Source organism: Monodon monoceros, unplaced genomic scaffold (genome assembly GCF_005190385.1).
Source record: "Monodon monoceros isolate NGI ecotype Baffin Bay Population unplaced genomic scaffold, NGI_Narwhal_1 Super_Scaffold_13, whole genome shotgun sequence".
Lineage (NCBI taxonomy): Eukaryota > Metazoa > Chordata > Mammalia > Artiodactyla > Monodontidae > Monodon > Monodon monoceros.
In genome coordinates this window covers 36,728,261-36,750,494 of record NW_021703769.1, presented here as the reverse complement: position 1 = coordinate 36,750,494, position 22,234 = coordinate 36,728,261, and the positions used below count along the sequence as shown (strand labels likewise).

General features: G+C 46.4%; 1 protein-coding gene across 1 annotated transcript in view; it reads right to left on the bottom strand.

Moving 5' to 3' along the window:
- Positions 1–5,966: 5,966 nt before the first annotated feature.
- SLX4IP (SLX4 interacting protein) overlaps positions 5,967–22,234 on the bottom strand; it is a 184,043-nt gene continuing 167,775 nt past the window's right edge. The window contains 3 exon segments of the mRNA XM_029219919.1: positions 5,967–10,388; positions 10,390–10,855; positions 11,901–12,001. Of these exon segments, the coding sequence (XP_029075752.1) occupies positions 10,140–10,388; positions 10,390–10,855; positions 11,901–12,001 (816 nt within the window). The 3' untranslated portion in view covers positions 5,967–10,139.

Sequence of the window (22,234 nt, the reverse complement as noted above, 5' to 3'; positions counted from 1 at the left end):
ACAATCAGATACCCTCACAGGGCTCTCTGGCTTGGCAGGGATGGTTTTGGGAAGTGTTTTTGAAAGAATCCAAGGCACAAAACAGAAAGGAAGAGCACAAATGTGAAACAGCTACAGTTTTGCACAAAACTGAGGGCATGGTGGCTGAGATGTGAAGGAAAGGGAGTGGGAGGGGCGAGTCAGGCCTCCCCACCCCCTCTGCTCTCCCAGCACCCAAGGCCGGTATCTCTGCATTTGCTTCCTGTGCGTTCTCGGTCCAACACTCAACAAAAGAGGCCCCGAACAGAATGTAAATTGATGTAGCCACTATGGAAAACAGTCTGGAGTTTCCTTAAAAAACTAAAAATAGAGCTAACCATATGATCCAGCAATCTTACTCCTGGGCGTACATCTGGAAAAGATGAAAGCTCTAATTTGAAAAGATACATGCACCCAAATGTTCATAGCAGCGCTATTCACGACACCCAAGACATGGAAGCAACCTAAGTGTCCAACAACAGATGAATGGATAAAGCAGATGTGGTGTATATATATGCAATGGAATATTACTCAGCCACAAAAAAGAATGAAATATTGTCATTTGCAGCAACACGGATGGACCTAGAGATTATCATACTAAGTGAAGTAAGTCAGACAGAGAAAGACAAATACCATATGATATCACTTATATGTGGAGTATAAAAAAATGATACAAATGAACTTATTTATAAAACAGAAACAGACTCACAGACATAGAAAAGAAACTTATGGTTACTAAAGGTGAAAAGGAAGAGGGAGGGATAAATTAGGAGTATACGATTAAAAGAAACATACCACTATATATAAAATAGATAAACAACAAGGATTTACCATACAGCACAGGGAAGTATATTCAATATCTTGTAATAACCTATAATGGAAAACCATCTGAAGTTGTACACCTGAAACTAACACAATATTATAAGTCAACTATAGCTCAATTTAAATAGATAGGCCCAAACATCTCCTCCTGGGTGCTCTGCCTCCAACTGGGCCTGTCACTTTCACCTTCTCGGGCACAGGGCCAGGCTGAGCACTGAGCCGTCAGGGGCCTGCACTCTGAAGCCGCACTTCCTTGATTCCCTTGCAGCTATTCCATCCCAACTCCTGGCGTTAGTATTTTTTGCCTGGGCGGTGTTAGGCGCACACTAGAGCGGCCCAACAGCAATTTCTGGGCTTTGGGTTTGGACAGGCCTGGATTCTAGGCTCTGCCACTTTCACCAACTCGGGGAAACTTTCCAATATTCCCTGTGCCTCAGTTTCCCCATCTGTGATATGGTGATAAGAAATGTGTGCCACTGTTAGTATTCATGAAAAAGGGCCGCAGGAAGAAAGAACGCTGCTCTCAGTATTTCTCTTAGCATCCCGTGAGACCAGAGAGTCCATTAAAAGATGAAGGAATCCAGCTAGATTTCAGTGACATCCTCCGCTCTTACCATTGAACTGGGCCCCTGTCAGAGAAGAGCCAAGGGCTGCTGGATCTGGTGGTAGATGGCTCCCAAAGACTCCTGGTTCCTGGTTCTTTGACCAAACTCTAATCTAAGTCCTACTGTGAAGGGATTTTTCAGACCTAATTAAAGTCCCAAATTCAGTTAGCCTTAAAATATGGAGATTATCCCAGTGGGGCTGACCTAATCACAGGAGCTTTAAAAGCAGGGAGTTTTCTCAGGCTGGTCACAGAAGAAGAAGTCAGAGAGATTCAAAATATGAAAGAGATTCAGCACAAGGGCTTTCTCCATTACTGAGATGGAGGGGTAGGCATGTGGCAAGGTCCTGAGAACAGCCAGGAGATGCTGAGCAAACCCCTCCCAGCTAACCACCAGCAGGACCCCAGGGCTCTTAGTCTCACAGCTGCCAACAACCCAAAGGAGCCTGGAAGTGGGCCTTTCACTAGTCGAGCCTCCAGATGAGGACACAGCCCAGCTGACACCTTGATTCCAGCCTTTTGAGACCCAAAGCGGAGGACCCAGCTAAAAGTTGTCAGGAACCGAGATGATAATACCTATGTGTTGTTTGAAGCTGCTAGTTTGTGGTAATTTGTTACGCAGCAATAGCAAACCAATGCAGGCCTCTTGTAAAGGGGGTGGCACCAGGCTGTGTCTGGTGTGGGTGCTATACCATATTTGGTTCTGACTATATAAATCGTGGACTTTTTCCTGGATCAATTCAGTGTCTGCTACCAGTGTTGCAGATAGAAAAGCTCATTTAAGACAAGAATGAACTACAGGATCACAAAAAATCTTGGTGCCCAATTAAATTCTACAACAGTGTGTGGTCTGAGAATGTAGATGACTCGCTATAGCCTCTAAATAATACTAATAGAATATAGTTCTTCCATATCCATCCTCTTCACTGTTTCAAAAAATTAAGGCCAAACAAGGTAAGCTCAGGTGCCTGGCCTTGGAGGACTCCAGGACACACAGTCTTGGGCCAGTTTTCTCTCCTCATGAAACGTGATAATGTTTGACGCCTGTTTTCTTGCTGATGCTTTCAGTGGACTGGACGTCTCAGAATCACTTTGTAATGCCTTTCCCTATAGGGATATTCCTTCCCTGGCTGTCCTCACTGAGCTGTGACCATCTCCTATGCACTGAAAGGGGCTAAATGTTGAGCCCAACTTACTCTCCCACCATCTCCTCTCTCCTAAGTTTGTGCTCTTATGGTGGGCGCTGGCCTGGGTGGGCATGCAAAGCCAGTGGCAGAAAGTGAAGATTCTCTCAAGTATGGTGCGCTTGTCTAAAATATTACTAGGACCTAGAATTAGACCTTACGAACACGAGGAACAGCAGCCACAGTTGTTTCTACAACCAGGACCCAGAACATGCGATTTGATAAAGTGGTACCGAGAAACACTGTCTTCAAGAGAAAGGAAGGCCAATTTGATGTAGAAAATTCACAGACGGACCGAGACTCTGCTTGTCTTTGAGCCTGTACAGAGATGTCAGGTGAGATCCAGAAGGTTCTTCCAGCTGGAGGTTCTTATTAGCATCAAAACAAGAACTCCAACAGCACACCCCCTGCAGTTCTGACACAGAGAGCACTTCCTCCCACTGGAGAGCTACCTGAGGATGCTTTTCTAGCTGCCCCGGGCTCTGCCCAAGTAGGCTCCACCCTGCTCTACAGGTCACTGAGCTGAGCAGAAAGCGCTGGGGAAAGGCTCACAGGCAAGCATTTTAAGGAGAATATATTATACAAAGCAAAGCAGGGTTGCTGTTTCACATGCCCCCATTCACGCTGACATCATTTCGGGAAGGCCTTCCAGGCCCCTCCCACTGGGACATATCCCAAACGCACAGCCCGCATGTCACGTCAGGGCTGGAGGTCACCCTAATTTACCATCCCCCCTCCTCCCACTGACAACAGGAACGCATGAGCTGGTCTTAGTCCTCCCAGGCACCCACAGTGGGTTTGGGAAAGAGCCCTCCACATTCTTCTCACCAGCTGAGCATGTGAAGGAGGAACTGAAAAGGCCTTAGGAGCCCCTGGGCCCAGAAAAACCCCCAGCCAATCTGTCACCTGCCTCCTCTGGAGAAGGGTCTGCCTGTCCATCCCGCAAATCCAGGGGCAGGTGGAGAGAGGGATGTGAGGCAGTGGGGGAAGTGAGAGCTGAGGCTGTGTCCATGAGTGTGTGTGTGTCCATGAGTGTGTGTCCACCAGTGTGTGTGTCTGTGTGCCCACAAGTGTGTGCATCGATGTGTCCATGTCCGTATGTCTATGAGGGCGTGTCCACAAGTGTGTCTGTGTGTGTCCATGAGCGTGTGCGTCGATGTGTGTGTGTGTCTAAGCGCAGAGACAGGGCTGGTAACAGAAGAACAGGCAAGAGGGCGTGGGAGACTGGGCCCTTATTTATAAAAGCTCTCCTGCCCTGAAGCAAGTCAAACTCCCTGCTGAGGAGCTGCTTTTCTTCCTCCCTTTTGAGTCTTCTTGCTGAACTGACCTCTCCCCCCGCAGAGGTCAGGGCTCTGCTCACCCTGGGCACCTCGCCTTCTGGTGCTGGATTGCCTTGGAAGCCCACAGAGGAGAGAATTCTTCAGCTCTAATTTCTGAGAGAAAAAAACCATAGTAAATCTCGTGAAGAAGCTGTGTTTTTTTTTTTTAAAGAAATATATGCACGTTATGATCTTTGGGGAACTGTGGAAAAAACAGAAAGCAAACATGAAAACTGTACATCACCGGAGTCTCCTCCCACAGCCTGCTTCACCACCTAAAATAAATCAGGGTGGGTAATGAATGAGGTTTTAAGAAATATAACTGAACTTAAAATACAAGGTCAGCATCTCATCCTAGGTAATCCTTTAGAGGATGAGAAATTCTCCTGATTTTCCCACAGGGTTATTTCACATGCGCTTTTTTGAGCCAAACTATTTTAAAAGCGTTCTTTCTTCCACTACCCTGCCAAATGTGAACTTGAGATTCACATGCACTTTTCGAGAGCTTATTAACGATATTAATGATCACGGATCAAAGGTAAACCCCAGACAATTATTTAGGTGCTTTAAAAACTCATCTTCTGTACGAGGGTAACAATTTCTCAGTGCTGGCAAAGATGAAGGTAGCCTCACGTGTCGGGTCTAAAGCAGCAGAAGTAACGTAGGGGGCCTTCGGGAGAAAAGAGAACACGTCTCTTGTCGGATTAAAACTTATGCCTATTGATACCTTGTCGCCTAAGCCCTTCCCATTTGTTTGAAAGTAGGCCCATTTCTCATCTGCAGAAAGCCTCTCTTCTAAAGGATACTCAGCTCTTCGCAGACCCTGCCTCTTTTAACATCCAGTTAAACACACTCAAACCTCCACCCCCCACTTTTACTTATTTTTTGGCCACGACTCACGGCTTGCGGGATCTTAGTTCCCCAACCAGGGGTCCGACCCATGCCCCCTGCAGTGGAAGCGCGGAGTCTTAACCACTGAATGGCCAGGGAAGTCCCTACCCTCTGCTTTTAAACAATAGTTCTTAACTGTGGCATCTCATGAGAACTGAAGGAGCTTTTAAAACTGCCAATGCCTAGGCCAATAGAAGCTATCCAGGTAATTCCAATTTCAGTGTCAAGAACCCACTTTTAAACGGATGGTGAAATTAATACACGGAGTGGTACGCTTACCTCGGGGCTCTGTGGAGCCAAGTGTGGTACTTAAACTATCAGAGATTATTTGACAGATGAAGAAACTGAGGCCCGGGAGGTTAAGTGACTTGTCCCCAAATACATGAACCAATTGGTGGTAAAACAGCAGGGCTGTCAGTAGCCCCAGGCAGGCCAGGGCAGCTTTCCTGGGCCGGCCACATGGCACCCATGACCAAAACGGCCAGAAGAAACGGGCTTTGCTTTGTCGAGTGCAGCAGTTCTCCGCATTTCACGTACAGCTATTCAGATGTATTATTCCAAGCTGATATTGAAATGCTTCTGAAAAATTATGTACAGGATCTGAGGGGAAATATATTTACAAGCAACCAGAGAGGCCTGGGATCCTGTCATAAAAGGCAGTGCAGAGAAAGAGTCAGCCCAGGGCTTCATTCGGTGCTGAACTAGGAGTAAATTCACTTCGAAAATGGAAATGAATCCACTTGGGAAATGTCAGGATTCTCTGGAAAGGAGTCAAGGTCACATCCTTTAACCCCTCACGAGAGGAGTCTATCTTGACTCACACTGGGAGCAGAAGTGGTAACATAGCTGCAGTGTAGAGGCCGCCCCAAGTCTTACGGGACAATTTAATCACAACATCCCACACAGGGTGTTCCAGACCTAAATCTTTAGGGCCAATGGTTCAAATGAAGAGCCCCTTTGATTATTTTAACACAGTCTTCAAAACTTCAGAATTGCTTCAAGGCGGAAAAAGTCTCCAACCAATAGAACATAATGTTATAGATAGCATGTTCAGAAAAGGGCATTTTGAATGTATATTCCTTGGGGTTAATTCACTCGCTTTAAAGAAAAGTGACATACACTAATTTACTTTTTTAAAACAATTTTACGTTTTATTCATAAAACAGGCTCATTTACACTACATACTAGTTTCATCCCCTAGGCGTGCACAACTATTTGAACTATTTTAGCAGTTTAAACAAAACAAATGAGAGGATAAGGCTAACGGGAGAAGGGAGCTCTTCTGGTGATGCCTGCAGTGCTTGGCTTTCTACCTTGACTGAAGAAAGTTTATTCTGGGGATCTGTCAAATCCATACCTTTAGTTGCCTGGTCAGGTGCTTGGGGACCAAATGTATGGTTTCACTGATTTTTGTTTAATTAACAAGATTTTTGATAAGTAACGGTAACAGCAATCATCAGGTAACATCACGCTGCATAATACAACTTATGGGATTCAATCCAACCCCGGTACTGAGCAGTTCTCGACAATTAAAGGCAGTAATTTCATCCACTCAAGTTCCCTCTGTTAAGCTACACGTTGACATGTATTTGTTCCTTGTCTTGTTAAGTAAACACAGAAACCAAATTAGAGGGAGTTCTGCAGATTTCTGAGAATTTAATTACATCATAAATTGTAACACCAATGATATACATGGTTAGACTTCTGCCCTGAGTGATTTTCTGAATTAACTTCATTTTACAATGCCTAATTTATTTTGTACCAAGGAAGACTTTAAACTGTTTAACAGAAATCAGCTTAACTTTGATTTCTTACTTGTTGCAACGCGTTTCAATTCATTTGTGTTTCAATAACAACGTTTGAACTCTCTTGTCTTGACAAACCAAGCATGGAAATTTCCTCATAAAAGAAGAAATTGAAAGGATTTCCATACTCAAGACATAGCACAGCACACTGAAAAGAGAGGTTCTGGCTCTTAGGAAAGCCAAAGGAAGGCCACTCACCAGAATTCTGTGGAGATATTACAGTGGGTCCTGCCAAGAAGGAATTCAAGGAAACTGGGAACGGCGACACCGTGATCCCAGGCCACTCTCTTGGGTACGGAGGTTTCCTTCCCTTACGTGCTCTGCTCTCTCTGAGCTCTTTCTGAAATCAAAAGCCACTGACAGGCACAACAATCCATGCTAAAGTCCAAACATGACACTGAGAGCAAACAAATTAACTGTGATCCCATTGTTGTCCCCAAGATATACCCTGAGATACTCATTCAGAAAGAAGCTATAGTCTCCAAAAATCAAAATACAGAGAGTTTTCGTGACTCTTGCTTTTTATAAAATGAAATACATTTTTCCTATTTTTTTCATTTAAAATAAGTGAGCACAAAAGCTGCAGCATTTACTCCTCTCTCCCCAAACGTTTGCTCCTTTGCATTTAGCAATTTATATGCATATCTGGATGACAGTTAACCTCCAGAGGCAAAGAAAAGAAAAATGTGTAAGAAAAGTCACACTGACTGTTCTCAGACATTTGCGAACATTAAAAAAAAAAAACAAAAAACACCACCAATCTATTAAAAAGTCATTTGAAAGCACTTGGAGGTGACGTAGAAGCCATGACATCGAGAAAGTTAGGGAGTTCAAAGTTATAACATTAATCAAATTGGATCCATAGCATCAGACTTGGATTCCAAGCATTAGACTTACGGGAACTTGACTATACATTTAATTTGCTTTATGAAGTAAGTGGTTGAAGAACTTATTCTTTTTAACTAAGAATACTGACAGGGTCTCAGATTTTCAGATGCTGGAAATTATTAAGATTATTAAGAATATCAAAACACACCCACTTCTGGCAGTAGAGAACCAACTCTTCATTTCCCACCTAATAAGCAACAAAAAAAACCTGGCAGCCCTTTTCCACTCCGTACTTCCAGATATCCAAAGAATCAAAGAACCACTCAAGTAACAAGAGATCCAGGGGTGTTTCAGACATGTGGAAGGAAAATGCTTAAAGGTAAAATTCCTCAAACACATGCCCTATTGCGGAAGCAGAGAGCTCTTCCCTCTGTTAATCCTGATAAAAATCCCACGTACATGATGGCTGTGAGAAAGACCCTATCTATCTACAGCCAAGGGTGCTATTTTCCCTCTAGATCACAGTCACTGTTATTTCCACAAATACACCAAACTCTAAAACAAGTCTTTTCTTGAAGGACGATCACTAAGCGTGTAAGTATTGGCTTTAACCACCAGGCCTAGGTTAACTAATGAAATAAAAACTCGATAAAAACTTTCTCTGGTGCCTCCAGTTCAAATATCTCCTAGTTCTGGGGTAGGCAGCAGCTACTGGAATGGCTCTTTTTAGTTCCAGACTCTTCCAGGGAGCTCACTGTTTCTTGGCCTATTCCCTGGGTTATTATTTGTGCCCTCTCTGCTTAAACTGTTCCAATAATTGTTTAAGAAGATTCAGTGACACACTGTGGTCCTGTCTTTAGTGAAGAGCACACCGAGAATACGCATCGCTCTGAGAGAGGGGCCCAGGATGGGCCATGTTCTACCACCTTCTCAGGAGGTTTCCACCCTGTGTAGTCTGCCCCTACTGGAGGAGCAGAGTCTGCTCCACTGTGGTTGGTATTCTGTTGGGCTCCCTTTCCTATAGAATCCTATGACTGGAATCACCTGGGGCAGGAAAAAAGCTAAGTGGGAAGAGGAAGGGGTATCAGTGGACGGGGCCATGTTCCTGGTGGGGGTGGTGAGGCTGGGACCACAGGAAGGGAACAGGCTACCAGAAGAGTCTGGAACATCAAAGGGCTAGCACCTGTATCCACGGCCAGGTATGGCAAGCAAGACTTAGCTTCATGACACAAAATGATGCCATGAAATATGGTTGCCTCTTAATGAGCCTTGCCCTGCAATCTAAGAGGGGAAAGGAGAGTGGGGAAGGACACAATGAGCTGGGAGAAACCACTAATTAATCTTAAGCATGAACCTACACTGTGTCTACTTCCATATTCTTTTATATTGTTGGGCTTTTTCTGGGTTATTTTTTGCTAACTCCTACACTTTGGGGAACATACTTGATTTTCCTTGTTACTAGGGAGGTACTACTTCAAAGGACCACCCAATGTTGAGCAGGAAAAAAGATACATTTGACGGGTGGCCTCTGCATATGGTTTCTTCCTTATTTTAGAATGAAACTGGGTTAAGAAAATCTACTGTAGGTGTCCATCCAAAATAAGTCATTGCTATGATTCACTATGTGACATTTCAGCAAGCCCACTGGAGACAACAGTGGGTGATACTGCAGATGGAAGGCTCCTGGTTTGAAATTTAAAGTGCCTGTGAAGCCTTCCAAGTGGAAAACCGCAAACTCTGGCCGCTGAGTTCCACTTGGGTTCTTGTCTGTCCTGAACTTAAACCAGAACCTTAGAGGTGGCGGCAAGGGCAGGGACATGCCTGAGCTACAAGCAAGAACAAGCTTCTCCCACATCTTCCCCTAATGTTGGGCTGAATTATATGTAAATGTCCTGCAACTCTTAGGATAAAGTCACAGCTCCCTGGGCTCTGTGGCCGCCCTGCTTAAGAACCTGGGAACAAAGTGACTCATACGCTGAACCCAGGTGCTTTACAGGTTGGAGGGGGCATGACGGGTGCCTGTCCACACGTGGGCCCCTGCCGATGCGCTGGAGGCCAGAATTGCCAGGCTGCAGGGAATCAACACTAGGGAGACTCCAATTAGCCCGGTGGTTCTCGAACGTGGGCAGGTTTCAGAATCCCCCAGAGTTTCTCATTCTGTAGGTCTGGGTGGGACCCAGGCTATGCATTTCTTCCACAGATTCAGACCATGATGCTGGTGCCACAGGCAGACAGTGTGAACCGCTAGCCTGTTCCTCCAGTGCTGGCCGCCCTCCTCAGGCTGAAGGGCAGGAGAACTGACCAGCAGCATCGTGGCCCGTCGTGTGGTCCGTACATGGATGTGACAAGGAAGCACAAGATTGGTTTCTTCATGTGGTTCCTTCATGGACACTGTCACTGCCAACAAAGCGAGTGGCTAGTTATCATTAAAGTAAGTTTCTGAAGACAGTTATAAAGTGTGAATGAGAAAGTAGCAATGCTGTCAGAACAAGCACGTAGGCTCCTGGAGGCCGCTGCTTTGAAAGCTGACCCCAACGCAGGTATATATTTTGTATTTGAAACAATCATTCGAATTCCTTTAAAATCACGGCATCGAGACACACTGCTCGTTTGTCACAGGCTTGGCCACTACATCCTCAACTACGAGTTTGCAATCTTCTTCCGTAAGTTAGTGGCCTCTTTCGTACTTCTTTCTTTTCTTGCTTGGGCTGCCCTGAGTCGTAGCTAATCTTTCAGTGTTTGTCGCTGAGCCAGTTTGCCGTGCCTGCCCTGGCTTATTTTTCATAAGATGTCTGGAGGAGAGATTTTACAAAGCACGCAACTCTTCATTAGACGCGGTTTCTGCCAAATCTCGTTTCAAAAGTAACCCCGGATCTGACAGCTCTGAAGTTGGCAAAACCTTGACAGCTTTGCTTTTTTTCCACTATTATTTCCCTCGGGACTAATCGATCACTTCCAAGAGAAGCTCTCTTGCGGTGGTCGGCGTCTTCCACAGAGCTGCGGTTCCTGCGTTTCTGTTGTGCTCTGGCCCCTCGTGGACTTTGTTTTGGACCCGGGGATGCTGACTCACAGCTACAGACAGGGCTCCCGCGAAGAAGCCCCGTCTCTAACCGCGTCCCAGGATGAGGCTTCTGCTGGCTGCTGGTGCCTTCTGGCGGGGGCTGATGAACTTTCTCCAGCTTTGGAACAGGAAGCCCCCGGTGGCTCTCAGCTGCCTTTATGTAAGCCTCCGCCTGTCCCGTGGACGGGGGACCGGATGGGGCCTGGCTGTCCCCCCTCTTCCGTGCTACCTCCGCAATCACTGAGTCACTGGATGTTCCCACACTGTTCCTGCTGCTCCGCGATTTGCTCACGATGCTCCTTTTTGTTTCAGTTCTGTTCACACTAAAACAAAGAAAGATTTTTTTGTTTTGTAAAGCTGTAATGGCCAGGTTTCCTCCAGGTCCCCCTTGTCACACTTCTTACACTTGAAGCAGGACGCATGTACTACTCTCCCTTCTCCTCACCCCTCGGCCAATCTAGGAAAATCCCCAAGTGTATATTTACATGCAGACCAGATCAAGCAAGAGCCATCACATTTTCCAGTACACGAGGACACACTTTACTTATCGATCACTGGGTTATCAATGGAGTTATGATGGAGTTTGTATCTTAACTAAGGCTGAGAGGCATTCATTTCAGATGTTAAAGATCAATATTGCCTACATTTAATACATTGATTTTTTTCCCAGAAGTAAATGCTCAAATACATCCAAAGCACAGGCTCTGTGTGTGTGTGTGTGTGTGTGTGTATAAGAACATGCTTGTACATACACAAACCCCCTTTCTACAACACACATGCAACTGATGATGTAAACTGCACTCTGAGTGTGAAGTTCACTGGAGGAGCAGGACAGAAGCTGCCCAGGGAGAATGCAGAGACTGGGGCCTTGTGAAGGCAAGGAGCTTCTTAAACCGCCAAACCCGAAATACTGGGGCTACAATATTTCTTTAGCCTAAGCTTTAGTCTGGAACCAATATGTATGTCTGTGTTCTTGCTGTTGCTTTGAGGGGCCCGAGGATTATCACAGTGACACGAGGGTCAGAACAGGCACCTTAGGAAAGGAGTGTATTTTTTCAGATCTGTCTGGGGTTGCTCGGAAAGTTGTACGAGATACCCTCAACAGGTGCTTTTCATCTTCAAGGCGCTTGTCATTAATTACTCTCTGCGACACACCTGTGAAGCAAGGCCTTGCTCCCCACTGTCCAGAAAGTGAGAGAAAAAGAGTTTGGAAGGAGGAAAGGCCAGTCTGTGACTTAGAGTAGGGTCAGCGCCGGAGGGGCTTCTGTGATTAGGGTCCGAGCACTCCTGCTGAATTCTAGACCTCGTGTTATGTGCCAACCCATACAGACAGCCCAGAGGGAGGAAAAGGAAACTCATGGGACCTACAGGTCTTGCAGAGCGTTTCTCCTGAGCTCTGCGCCAGGAGGAAGCGGCCTCTCCACGCATGCAGCACGATCCTCCGACGCTCCTTGGAGAGCTCTTCCCGGCTATTCCAAAAGATAACAAAAGTTCAACCAGAAATCTATTAGCTGAACAGGAGGAAAAACAGTTCCACTCCAAATGCCCCGGTGAACAGATTTCATTTGGTGAGGACTGGATGTAACTACGTCATGTTAAGCTTTTCTAATGTTTTTTAGTTTAGAAATTTTGGGTAAATTGTCACTTCCCTTGGCTTCCCAGCACATGTTTCATACATGAACGTGCACCACAAACGTGCAAGATGGTGATTCCAAGACATGTGGGAACTCTCGGCCACTATCTGATATCTCTGTGGCCCTGTGACGACGCCCCAGGGTCAGTAGCCAGGCAGCCGTGTGACTGTGGGCCTGACCTTCCGGAGAGACCTGGTGGCACAGTGGTCTGTACCCTGATTCGCCTCAGAATTCTTACATTTTCTCTACTGACAAAAATGCAAAATATGGCTTTTGCAATACTCAAGACAGTGTCGAGTTAAGCCTTTCAATACGGGTACTTTGAAAACTGGAGTTTGTAATCTTGGTTACTAAAAAACTGGGAGGTTTTTTTTTTTCCTTAAACTGACAGCACTAACGTGGTTTTAGATAATTCTTAGGTAATCTCTCTATCTATCCTTATATATTCCCATGGAAGCTTCATAAGGAAGCAATTAAAAAACGTAAAAACCTCCCAACCATCACCAACACTGACCCATTTCTTACTTTTGGAAAGTTGTTTCCTTTTTGTTAGCATGTAGATCATTCAGAAAACGTGTTAACTTCTTTTATTTTCTGGTACACTTCTAAGTACCCTTCTCCAGCCAATTCCACAGTAAAATGTTGCTGCTACAAGGAATGGTGTTGGTAAGGTACCAGTAGGTCCTAGCTTTAGACCTACACTGGAATTAAGAATGACAGCCCCAGAGAGCCTGGTAGGCGGCAGCCATCAGCGTGATGCCCGGGTGTCCCACAGAGCGATGCCATGAGCTTCGTAAAACCACTGCCCTGCGCCACTAAGTACCAGCCTTTAGCTCTCACTAACTCTGCCTATGGTTCAGACCTGGACCAATGTCACTCAGAGTCATGTCCAGTTATGACCCAAGTCAGTTTGAAGAGTCAGTGAATAGAATACAATAGGTTTTATTGGATTATACTGCATTTTGATGCTTGTCCCTTTTCTTTTCCCTAAGACTTACTAGATGACTAAAAAGGACTAGTTTAAAAGTTAAATGACAAGAGAGAGAGATTGAGATTTATGTGTGAAACACTTCTAAACATGCCCTATAAGTACAGTAGATCTCCCCCTTACAACCACACCCTGTAAGTGCTGTATTTTCAGAGCTGAACAATTAACATAAGGAGCATGAGTCAGGCTTTGAACAACTCTGTGGGAACCAGAAAGCCTTTTGCTATTAGGAATGATGTAAATTCCCCAAGGCTGGAAGAAGTCCACAATGGAGGCAGACAGGGTCATAAATAACAACAACGGATACTGCACAGGCCACATAACATACGATGCTGTGATAGTGACACTCTTTGCATCTCATACTCGATTCAACCGCTGCCTTTATTTATTTAGTTATATATATTTTTAAGCTTAGAGAGCACTCTGCATTTCCTATGGGAACTTCAAAAACATCTCTAAAAAACACAGGACAATCGACTCTCCTCCCGAAGTCCTCTGACAACAATGGGGGAAATGTCCTTGGAAGAAAACAACAACAGAAAGAGTGACAGTGTGACAGAAGGAAATGTCTAGCTCAAAACGTACAAAACCTGTGACTTCGTGTTTTAAAAAAAAAAAAAGAAAGAAGGAAAGAAAGAAAAAGAACAAAGAAAAAGGTGAGGCAGGGTCTCCCGCTTCCAAATTAAAACCACATTTGGCAATTTGTTGAAGGAGGCATATTTACGTTTGTATGAAGACTGGGTGGGCAGGGGAGAAAAGAGATTAGACTCCTTCAGCCCTTGAACTGTCAGATCTCATTAGAAATCTCTCACTCTTACATTTTAGGGTTAATTCACTCCCCTTTGTCACTAAATCGCAGCCTCCTGGTGCCCCCCAAACAAGTATCTCAGAGGAAGCAGCTACCACCTCGGAGCAGGACTTCCCAAGGGACTTGTCCTGATTACTAATGGCTTCTCACATCTGGCATCAAAATGCAACCGTGGCTTATACAGAAGCAAAAGTCTTAAGGCTGAGGTGGCAAGTGCCTCCAGGACTTACCCGGATGACACTGCTGCTTTTCAGATTCTGTGTGACTAACGACCCTGACATCTTCTGCAAAGAATACAGACAAACCCAACATATTCAAGAAGGCTACGGGCAGGCCATCCAAAGTCCAGAGTGAGCACTGCACGGGGACTCAGGATTTAAGAAACAGGTTAACCAAGAGGATTGCTATGGGTCATCATCAATCATCAATGATTCTTCACAACCTGGACGCTAGCTCTGAGTCTAGCTAAGGAAGAAAATGCTGCAACTATCTTTCCCTGGTCACCTCTCCCCCCATTTATTTATTTACCTTTGGTAATACTTTGAGGATTTTCGTTTTAAAAATGGCCACCTGTAGGGACTTCCCTGGTGGCACAGTGGTTAAGAATCCACCTGCCAACGTAGGGGACACGGGTTTGATCCCTGACCCGGGAAGATCCCACATGCCGTGAAGCAACTAAGCCCGGGCACCACAACTACTGAGCCTGCGCTCTAGAGCCCGTGAGCCACAAATACTGAAGCCCGCGCGCCTAGAGCCCGTGCTCCACAACAAGAGAAGCCACTGCAATGAGAAGCCCGCGCACCACAACGAAGCGTAGCCTCCGCTCGCCGCAACTAGAGAAAGCCCGCGTGCAGCAACGAAGACCCAACACAGCAAACAATAAATAAATAAATTAAAAATTAAATAAAATAAAAATGTCCACCTGTAAAGGTGTGTCTATATACAGTTCCAGGGAGCAACCAAACCGAAGTGGAGCAAGGCCACCGGCCCCAGAAGTCTAATTAGGGAGATACCCTCCTCGGCAGCTTGAGCAGCCCAGGCAGGCACCCAGAGCAAGGGGTCAGGCCCGCCTCCATTCCTGGGGATGCTCTGGAAACCAGTGGATGCACCGTACGTCAAGGACAGCCAAAGCCCATGCGCCAAAGCCCAGCACAGGTCCAATGGGGAGGCAGAGCAGCTGAGTGTCTAAGTGTGATGGGGGTGGGTATTACCCCCAATGCTGTCTGGTCTGACCTGGGAAACATATTTTAAATTCCTGGACAGAAAGGACTACAAAGAGAATACCCACCAGAATGAGCTGGGTTGAAATGTAGTTAGAAATACCAGTGGATGTTCAAGTTACAAAGCAAGTTGCAATTGTGGATAAATCAAGGATTTATTCACTCCACAGTGACTTACTGAGTACTACTTTTGAACAGAACACTGTTGGATTAATGAGGGATGGGGAGTGAAGGTGGCCTAAAAGAGACATTAAAAATACCCTCTCTTAAGTTTATATCCTCCTCAAGGAGTCCATAAAACATACCCAGGCCTCCCAAAGGCTAGTGGGAAGATTAGCTGTTATCAGAGGCATAGAGGGAGCTTTTCAAAAACATTGATTCTTGGGACCCATCCCTGGAAGTTCTGAGTCACAAGATCTGGGGTGGGGCTAGGAGATCTATATTTAGGCTCCCAGGTGATTCAAGGACTACTGATGTGCATGAAACAAAGCTCAAGAGAGCAGAGCAGCAGGTACACAAATGTAAACACCAAGGCAGCATCGGGCAGAGAGCGGCCCAGGTATGCAGCATCAAAATCACCTGGGGAGGGCTTCCCTGGTGGCGCAGTGGTTGAGAGTCCACCTGCCGATGCAGGGGACACGGGTTTGTGCCCCGGTCCGGGAAGATCCCACATGCCGTGGAGCAGCTACACCCGTGAGCCACGGCCGCTGAGCCTGCGCGTCCGGAGCCTGTGCTCCGCAGTGGGAGAGGCCACGTCAGTGAGAGGCCCGCGTACCGCAAAAAAAAAAAAAAAAGAAAAAAAAAATCACCTGGGCAGCTTGTTCAAAAACATCCAGGATTCTACCCCAGAATCTATTGCATTTGGGTTTCGGGGCTGAGGGGGTGGCGGGATCAGGACACGCACATTTTAGCAAGTTCCCCAGTGATTCTGATACCCGGCAGAGTTAATAAACTTCTGTTCTTAGGGGCATGGAATTGAAAACCAAGCAGAGTCATCCAATCAGGCACCACTGAACTCTGCACCAAGCATTGTCTGAGGTCCTTGCAGAGACGGACATGGACCCACAGAAAATGTTCTTCCTCTCATGGAGTCTCCATCCCAGTGGGGAAGACAACAAACAAAAAACCATACAATGTCAGGTGGTAATGATGTTATGAGGAGAAGTGAACCTCTAAAGGGTTGCTGGGGTGCAGTTTTACATACGGTGGTCAGGGAAGGCTATGGGAGGTAACAAGGTAAGCTCTACCCACAGACCTGAGTGGAGGATGGGCCGCACAAGCACCTGAGAAGAGCATTTCAAACCTGGGGAGGGGTCAGGGAGCAGGTAAGAGGTGCTTGTGTGTGTGTGTGTGTGTGTGTGTGTGTGTTGATGATGGTAAGGCCATTGGAAGGTTCCAAGAAGAAAAGTGACTTGGTATTTTAAATGGATCACCTTGGGTATAACAGAGGGACAAGGGTGGAAGCAGGGAGATCAGTGATGAGGATACTGCAATGGTCCATTCAAGGATGGTGGGTCTTGGAGGAGGCAGGTGGTGAGAAGTAGTCTGACTGGAAATACAATTTGAAGGGAGACCCAACAGAATAAGCTGATGGCTTGGATATAGAGAGTGAGCGGAAGAAAAAAGTCGAGGATAACTCCATGATCCGTGCTTTAGACAACTGGACGAAGGAAGTCACCCTTTACCAATACAGGAAGTACTGGGGGTGGGGGCGGCCTTGGGGAAGTTAAACCGAGAAATGCATTTTAGGTATGTAAGCTTTAAGAGCTGTCCTGGATGAAGAATGGAGATGCTGAGCAGGTGGCTAAGCTACAGCTTCTAGGAAGAGAGAGTTCTGTCTGCAGACACAAAGCTGGGAAGTCCACAGAGACGGTATTTAAAGGCATCTGTCTGGACGAGCTCCGGTAGGAGTGCGTTTGGACGAGAAAAAAGAAGTTGAGAAGACGAGGATTCAGGAAAGAAGACTAAAAGGGAATCGTTAGTGAGGAAAGAGAAGAGTCAACATAACATGGTGTCCCTGGAGGCAAGAGGAGAAATGGCTTCGTTAAAAGTGACAACCGTGTCAAAAGCTACTGAGCCTTCAGGAGTGAAAACTGACCAGTGGAAGGTGACTTGACGAAAGCTATTTTTGGTGAAGCGCTGGGACCCAAGCATACCTGGAATGTGTCCAAGAGTGAAGTGGAGGCAGAGTGGAGACCAGCACTCTCCAGTGGAGATATGACCTGTGCTGTACAGGTGACTTTAAATCTTCCAGGGACCCATGAAAAAGTAATAGGAAACTGGTGACATTAGACTTCAATAATGCATTATTCAACTCCAAATGTTACCTTTAAAACGCGTGATCCATATACAATTATTGAGAGAGTTTATATTTTCGTACTGCCTTTGAAGTCTGGGGTGGATTCTACACTTCTAGTATATCATTTCTGACCGGCCACACTTCAAATGCTTAATAGCCAGATGTGGCCAGTGGCCACAGTACTGGCCAGCATGGGTGCGGACAATGCTTTTGGAGAGTTCTGCAGTAAAGGGGGAGCAGAGAAACTGGGTGGTAGCTGGACTGGGCACGGTGGGTAATGGAGGGTGAGTCTGGGATGACTCTGCAACAAGCATATTTGGTGGGATGTGATCAGCCACCATGTGTCAACCTGCAACTGAGTTCCAGGCACTGTTTCAGAAGCTTTGCATGTATTCACCAATGACACCCTCAAAACAACTTGGGGAGGCAGGGAGTTTTCTTATTACCGCGCCGCATTCGTGGACAAGCGGCACGAATGCAATCCCACTGCTCATCGGACAGCATGGCTTCTTGGGGACATGTTGCTGCCAGTCCCCTGGCACCTGGCTGCAGGCCCCCAGGATATCAGTATCAGTCCAGGGTGGATAGATCCTGGGGGCCATGATGTCAGCTGACCCTGTGCGGGCACCAGTGTCACAGCTCAGGCCAGCTACTGCCTGCCGCAGCCTGGTGCACGGGCCCCCCTTACAGCCCTGGGTGGCAGGTACGGCAGAAGTTACCCCGCCAAACTCTTGTTTCCAGGATTGTAGAACATTCTGCCAGATACGAAGGCAGTAACGGGAGAAGGGGAAAAAAAAAGATCCTCAGTGCTGTTAAGATTTTTCTCACAGAAGCACTTAATGCAGTAACATGGTACTCTCAGTCTTTATCTTTTGAGAGTTGGATCTATTTTCTCATGGTTATATACATGAGTTTCTTCTGATTCTGTTTTGTTTACTCCAAATGAAAACAGCTAATAACCCAACCAGGATATTTTAAAAGTAATCCATAGAATATTAGAATACATAGCCGTTAAATCACATTCATAATGTGACTGTATCTGAATTCCTTGTGATCACATCTGCTCAGAACGACACACCCAGAATTGATCACATCAGGTTAACGCTCCTGGGATGCAAGGTGGAGCACAGAGGTGAGGGGGACAGAGGCCAAGGAATGGCACCACTTGGTGGCTTGTCCCAGAGCCAGTTCCTTAAGCCCCTCATAGTTGGTTCATGATTGTTTGGGGAATTTAAATGCAGCAAGAGGTATGAAACACACTTTGGAAACTGGAAAGCATTGAGCACGTTTTCTTGACATTGTTGTGAAAGAAAATCTGACACCTGCGCAGGCCACATGGGTTTATAAGAAGGCGAAGGATGCTTTGCATCTGTAGGAAACTTACATGATTAAATTCTTTCCCCACATCTCACTGGGGCCTCACTGAGTATTTGGCAGACAGGTAGTGTCCCTATTTGACAGAACGAGACCCAGGAGATTAAGTGTCTAAGGCCACACATTTAGCTGGGGGCAGGATTGAGTCGAGAAGGCCTGGCCCTGGTGCAGCACTCTCCCCACTGTGCCCAGGGGGTCAATTTGCCATCTTGGTTAGAGATGGAGACGGAGGAAGAGTACAGAACACTGAGCCCAAAGTCCGTGGGTCCAGCTTCCCTAGGTCATTATCTCACTGTGGCATCTAGACAAGCCCCTTATCTTCTCTGAACATCAGTTTCCTCGTCTATTTTTAAAAACAGGGGGGGAGGTGATAATAGCTATATAGTGGGCCCTCACCCATCTCCTGGAAACAATACACAGATTTTCTTTTAGGGAGTCATGTCCCCACTGTCCATCCAAAGTCCATGCCTTTCAGGAGGACCCATCTCCAAGCCTGACTCCAGAAGTGGGCCTGTGAACCAGGCCAGGCGAATCGGAGTTCAGAATTCATGAGCCTCATAGAGATGCATGGGCTACAGTGGCCCAGGAAGGGGCCTGCTCTCTTTTCCCATGAACCTGGCAGCCACCAGGACCAACCACCACATGGAGGCTGACCATGAAGCCAAACAGTGGAAGGCAATGCCAACAGATGGTGAGAAACAGTCCTGATGGAAGTCTCTGTCCTCTGATCTCTGGGCTTTTGAGGCACATGAGCCAAAAACCTCCCTCTTCTTCCTAAGCCATTTAGAGCTGGCCTTCCTGTCCCTTGAAAACTAAAAGGTTCAAGACTGACACCATCTCTTCTCAGGTTTGTTGCACTTAACAAGTTATTGTATGTGACAACACTCGGCAAAACTAAAAGCCTTTTGCAAACAATAAAAGCAGCACAAAGGTAATATATTATCAGCTTATGTGGGGGGAGGGGCAAATACTAATATTAAAGTAAAAACCTGGAACTACTTTCAGTTCTTCATGACCTTGTAATAATAAGGCAGAAAGAAAAGTTCTCCTCCTAGTTCAGTGTGATGCCTGATGACTTCCAGGAGTGTCAGCATGGTGAAATGTGACCTGACACAAAAGGAGCTGCTCACAGAAAAGCAGCCCAAGTAGAGCCTGAAATACGACAGTGACCACAGTCTTAGACAGTGACGCAACCTGGTCATGCAGAAACCACACGTCTTAAAATGAAGAGGTCTCTCTTTCCCAAATTTGACTTCTAAGATTTTCTTAAATTATTTGATATTTAATAAGTGAAGGAGGTGAAAAGGACAAAACAGAAGGGACAGAGTAGTCACAAACAATTAAAAGAAAGTATAGAAACATACATGTGTGCATTGGCTCAAAGGAACCAAAGCAAAAAGAGGTACATGAAAAGGAAAGTGGTATCTCAAGAATCCCACCGTGGCCTGAAGGCGTTTTTCTCTGCAGGTGATAACGATGGAGGATGTCTGTACTGAGATGCCGCAGACAAAGCACTCGGTATAGGGACCAGTCCTCATGAGACACCCACCAGGCAGACATGACCTCCCCTAACACAGAGATGAGGAAAGTGACACCCAAGAGGCCATGCCATCTGCCCAATTCCCAAGGGACAAGCCTTTGCGCTTCACTAGGGTCCTCTGGCCCCCAGGCCCTCCATCTCTCTGCCCTCCCACGAAAGGACAAGTCTCTAAGGGGAAGAGGAGCACAGCCTTGCTGGTGATGCTGCCAATTGGGTTAGCAGCAGATACCCTAAGGTACCCTAGTGTTTTTTTTTTGCGGTATGCGGGCCTCTCACTGTTGTGGCCTCTCTCGTTGCGGAGCACAGGCTCCGGAAGCGCAGGCTCAGCGGCCGTGGCCCACGGGTGCAGCCGCTCCGCGGCATGTGGGATCTTCCCGGACCGGGGCACGAACCCGTGTCCCCTGCATCGGCAGGCGGACTCTCAACCACTGTGCCACCGGGGAAGCCCCCCTAGTGTGTTTTTTAAAAATAAATTTTTTTTAAGTTTTCATTCCTTCTGAATTGATGACTGTGAAACTATCTTGTGCAGATCTAGGGAAGTACCAATAAAATAGTTGAAAAGAATGTTAACCTGAAAATGAAATCAGTGAAAAAAAAAAAAAATCAAGGAAGTGATCTTGCAGGAAGTACACATTTCATAGGGATTTTCCAGTGTACACTTACCTAACCCTCGAGAACCTAAAAATAAATCCTAAACAGCCTTGGGCCCCACAGTTGAGTCTCTGGTGCCACACAACTGTGAGAGAACTTGGGTGCTTGAAAGAATTTGTAGGTTTGGGACCAGTGCTTCTTAAGAAGGGAGAGCACTCACTGACCACTCTGAGAATTGAAGAGAGCTATTTCACTCTGGCCAGAAAAACATAAAAATACATACCACTCTTTAAAAAAATTTCAGATAATTCATGAATCATAGGTTAATAATGCCCAGTTTAAAAGTTGAAGGGAAATAGCTGTGAAAAATAGAGAGAAACTTAATGGCAATTACCCCAGGCAGAACTACCCCAACCCTTGGAGGTCTCCTTATTCAAAAATACCTTCCCTCAGAGGCCTGTGGTTGAAAAATGCCAACACCCACAGGAAGGTTGCCAGCCCATCGTTCGTGGTGGTGATCTTTTCCCTGACATCTGCCATGGCCAAGCTTGTGGGTCTGGACAGGATGGGAGAGGAGAGAGGTGGGTAAATGTGCAGGGCAGCCAGGCAGGTGGCAGGACTGGCCAGGGAGGGCCCACTGTGGCCCTGGTTGCCGGTGGGAAGAGGCGTGAGAGTCAGAGCAAAGACACCACAGATGACTGTCTGATTTCACAATTCTGCTCAGAACTGGCCCTCTGCCCAGGGATGCAGAAGGAACAGCTCTTCCCATCTCCCTCAGACACAGACAGGGAGACCCCCTTTCCAAGTCTCCAATCTCATGATAATGACAGACTTCTGTGGACTCGTCTGGGAACCTCGCCCCATTTATGGCATTGCTTCCTTGGGAAAATGAGCACCGAATTCTAAATCATCTGTGTACTAGTGAACTTTCCCAACATAATCCCCTTGCACGTCGACTCCGTCTGTGCTATCGCCGTGGGTGTTCTCATGGCCGTGTGGCTTTTAGGAAGTTGGCCTGAGAGATCTGCTGGTTCCCAGCTCCTTTGTACCTCAGAGCAGTGACTGGGTCCTTCCTCCAAAGCAATGTCTCACTGGGAGTATACCGGCAGCTACTGGAAATGAAAGGCGTTTTAACCGGTGGTCTCTACTCTACCTCCTCCTCCCCTGGATGGTGGTTAACAGAGCTCCTGCAGGAGGTCTTGAGTTTACGCTCTTGTTGTATCCCTTTGTCCGTCACTGACTTGCTGC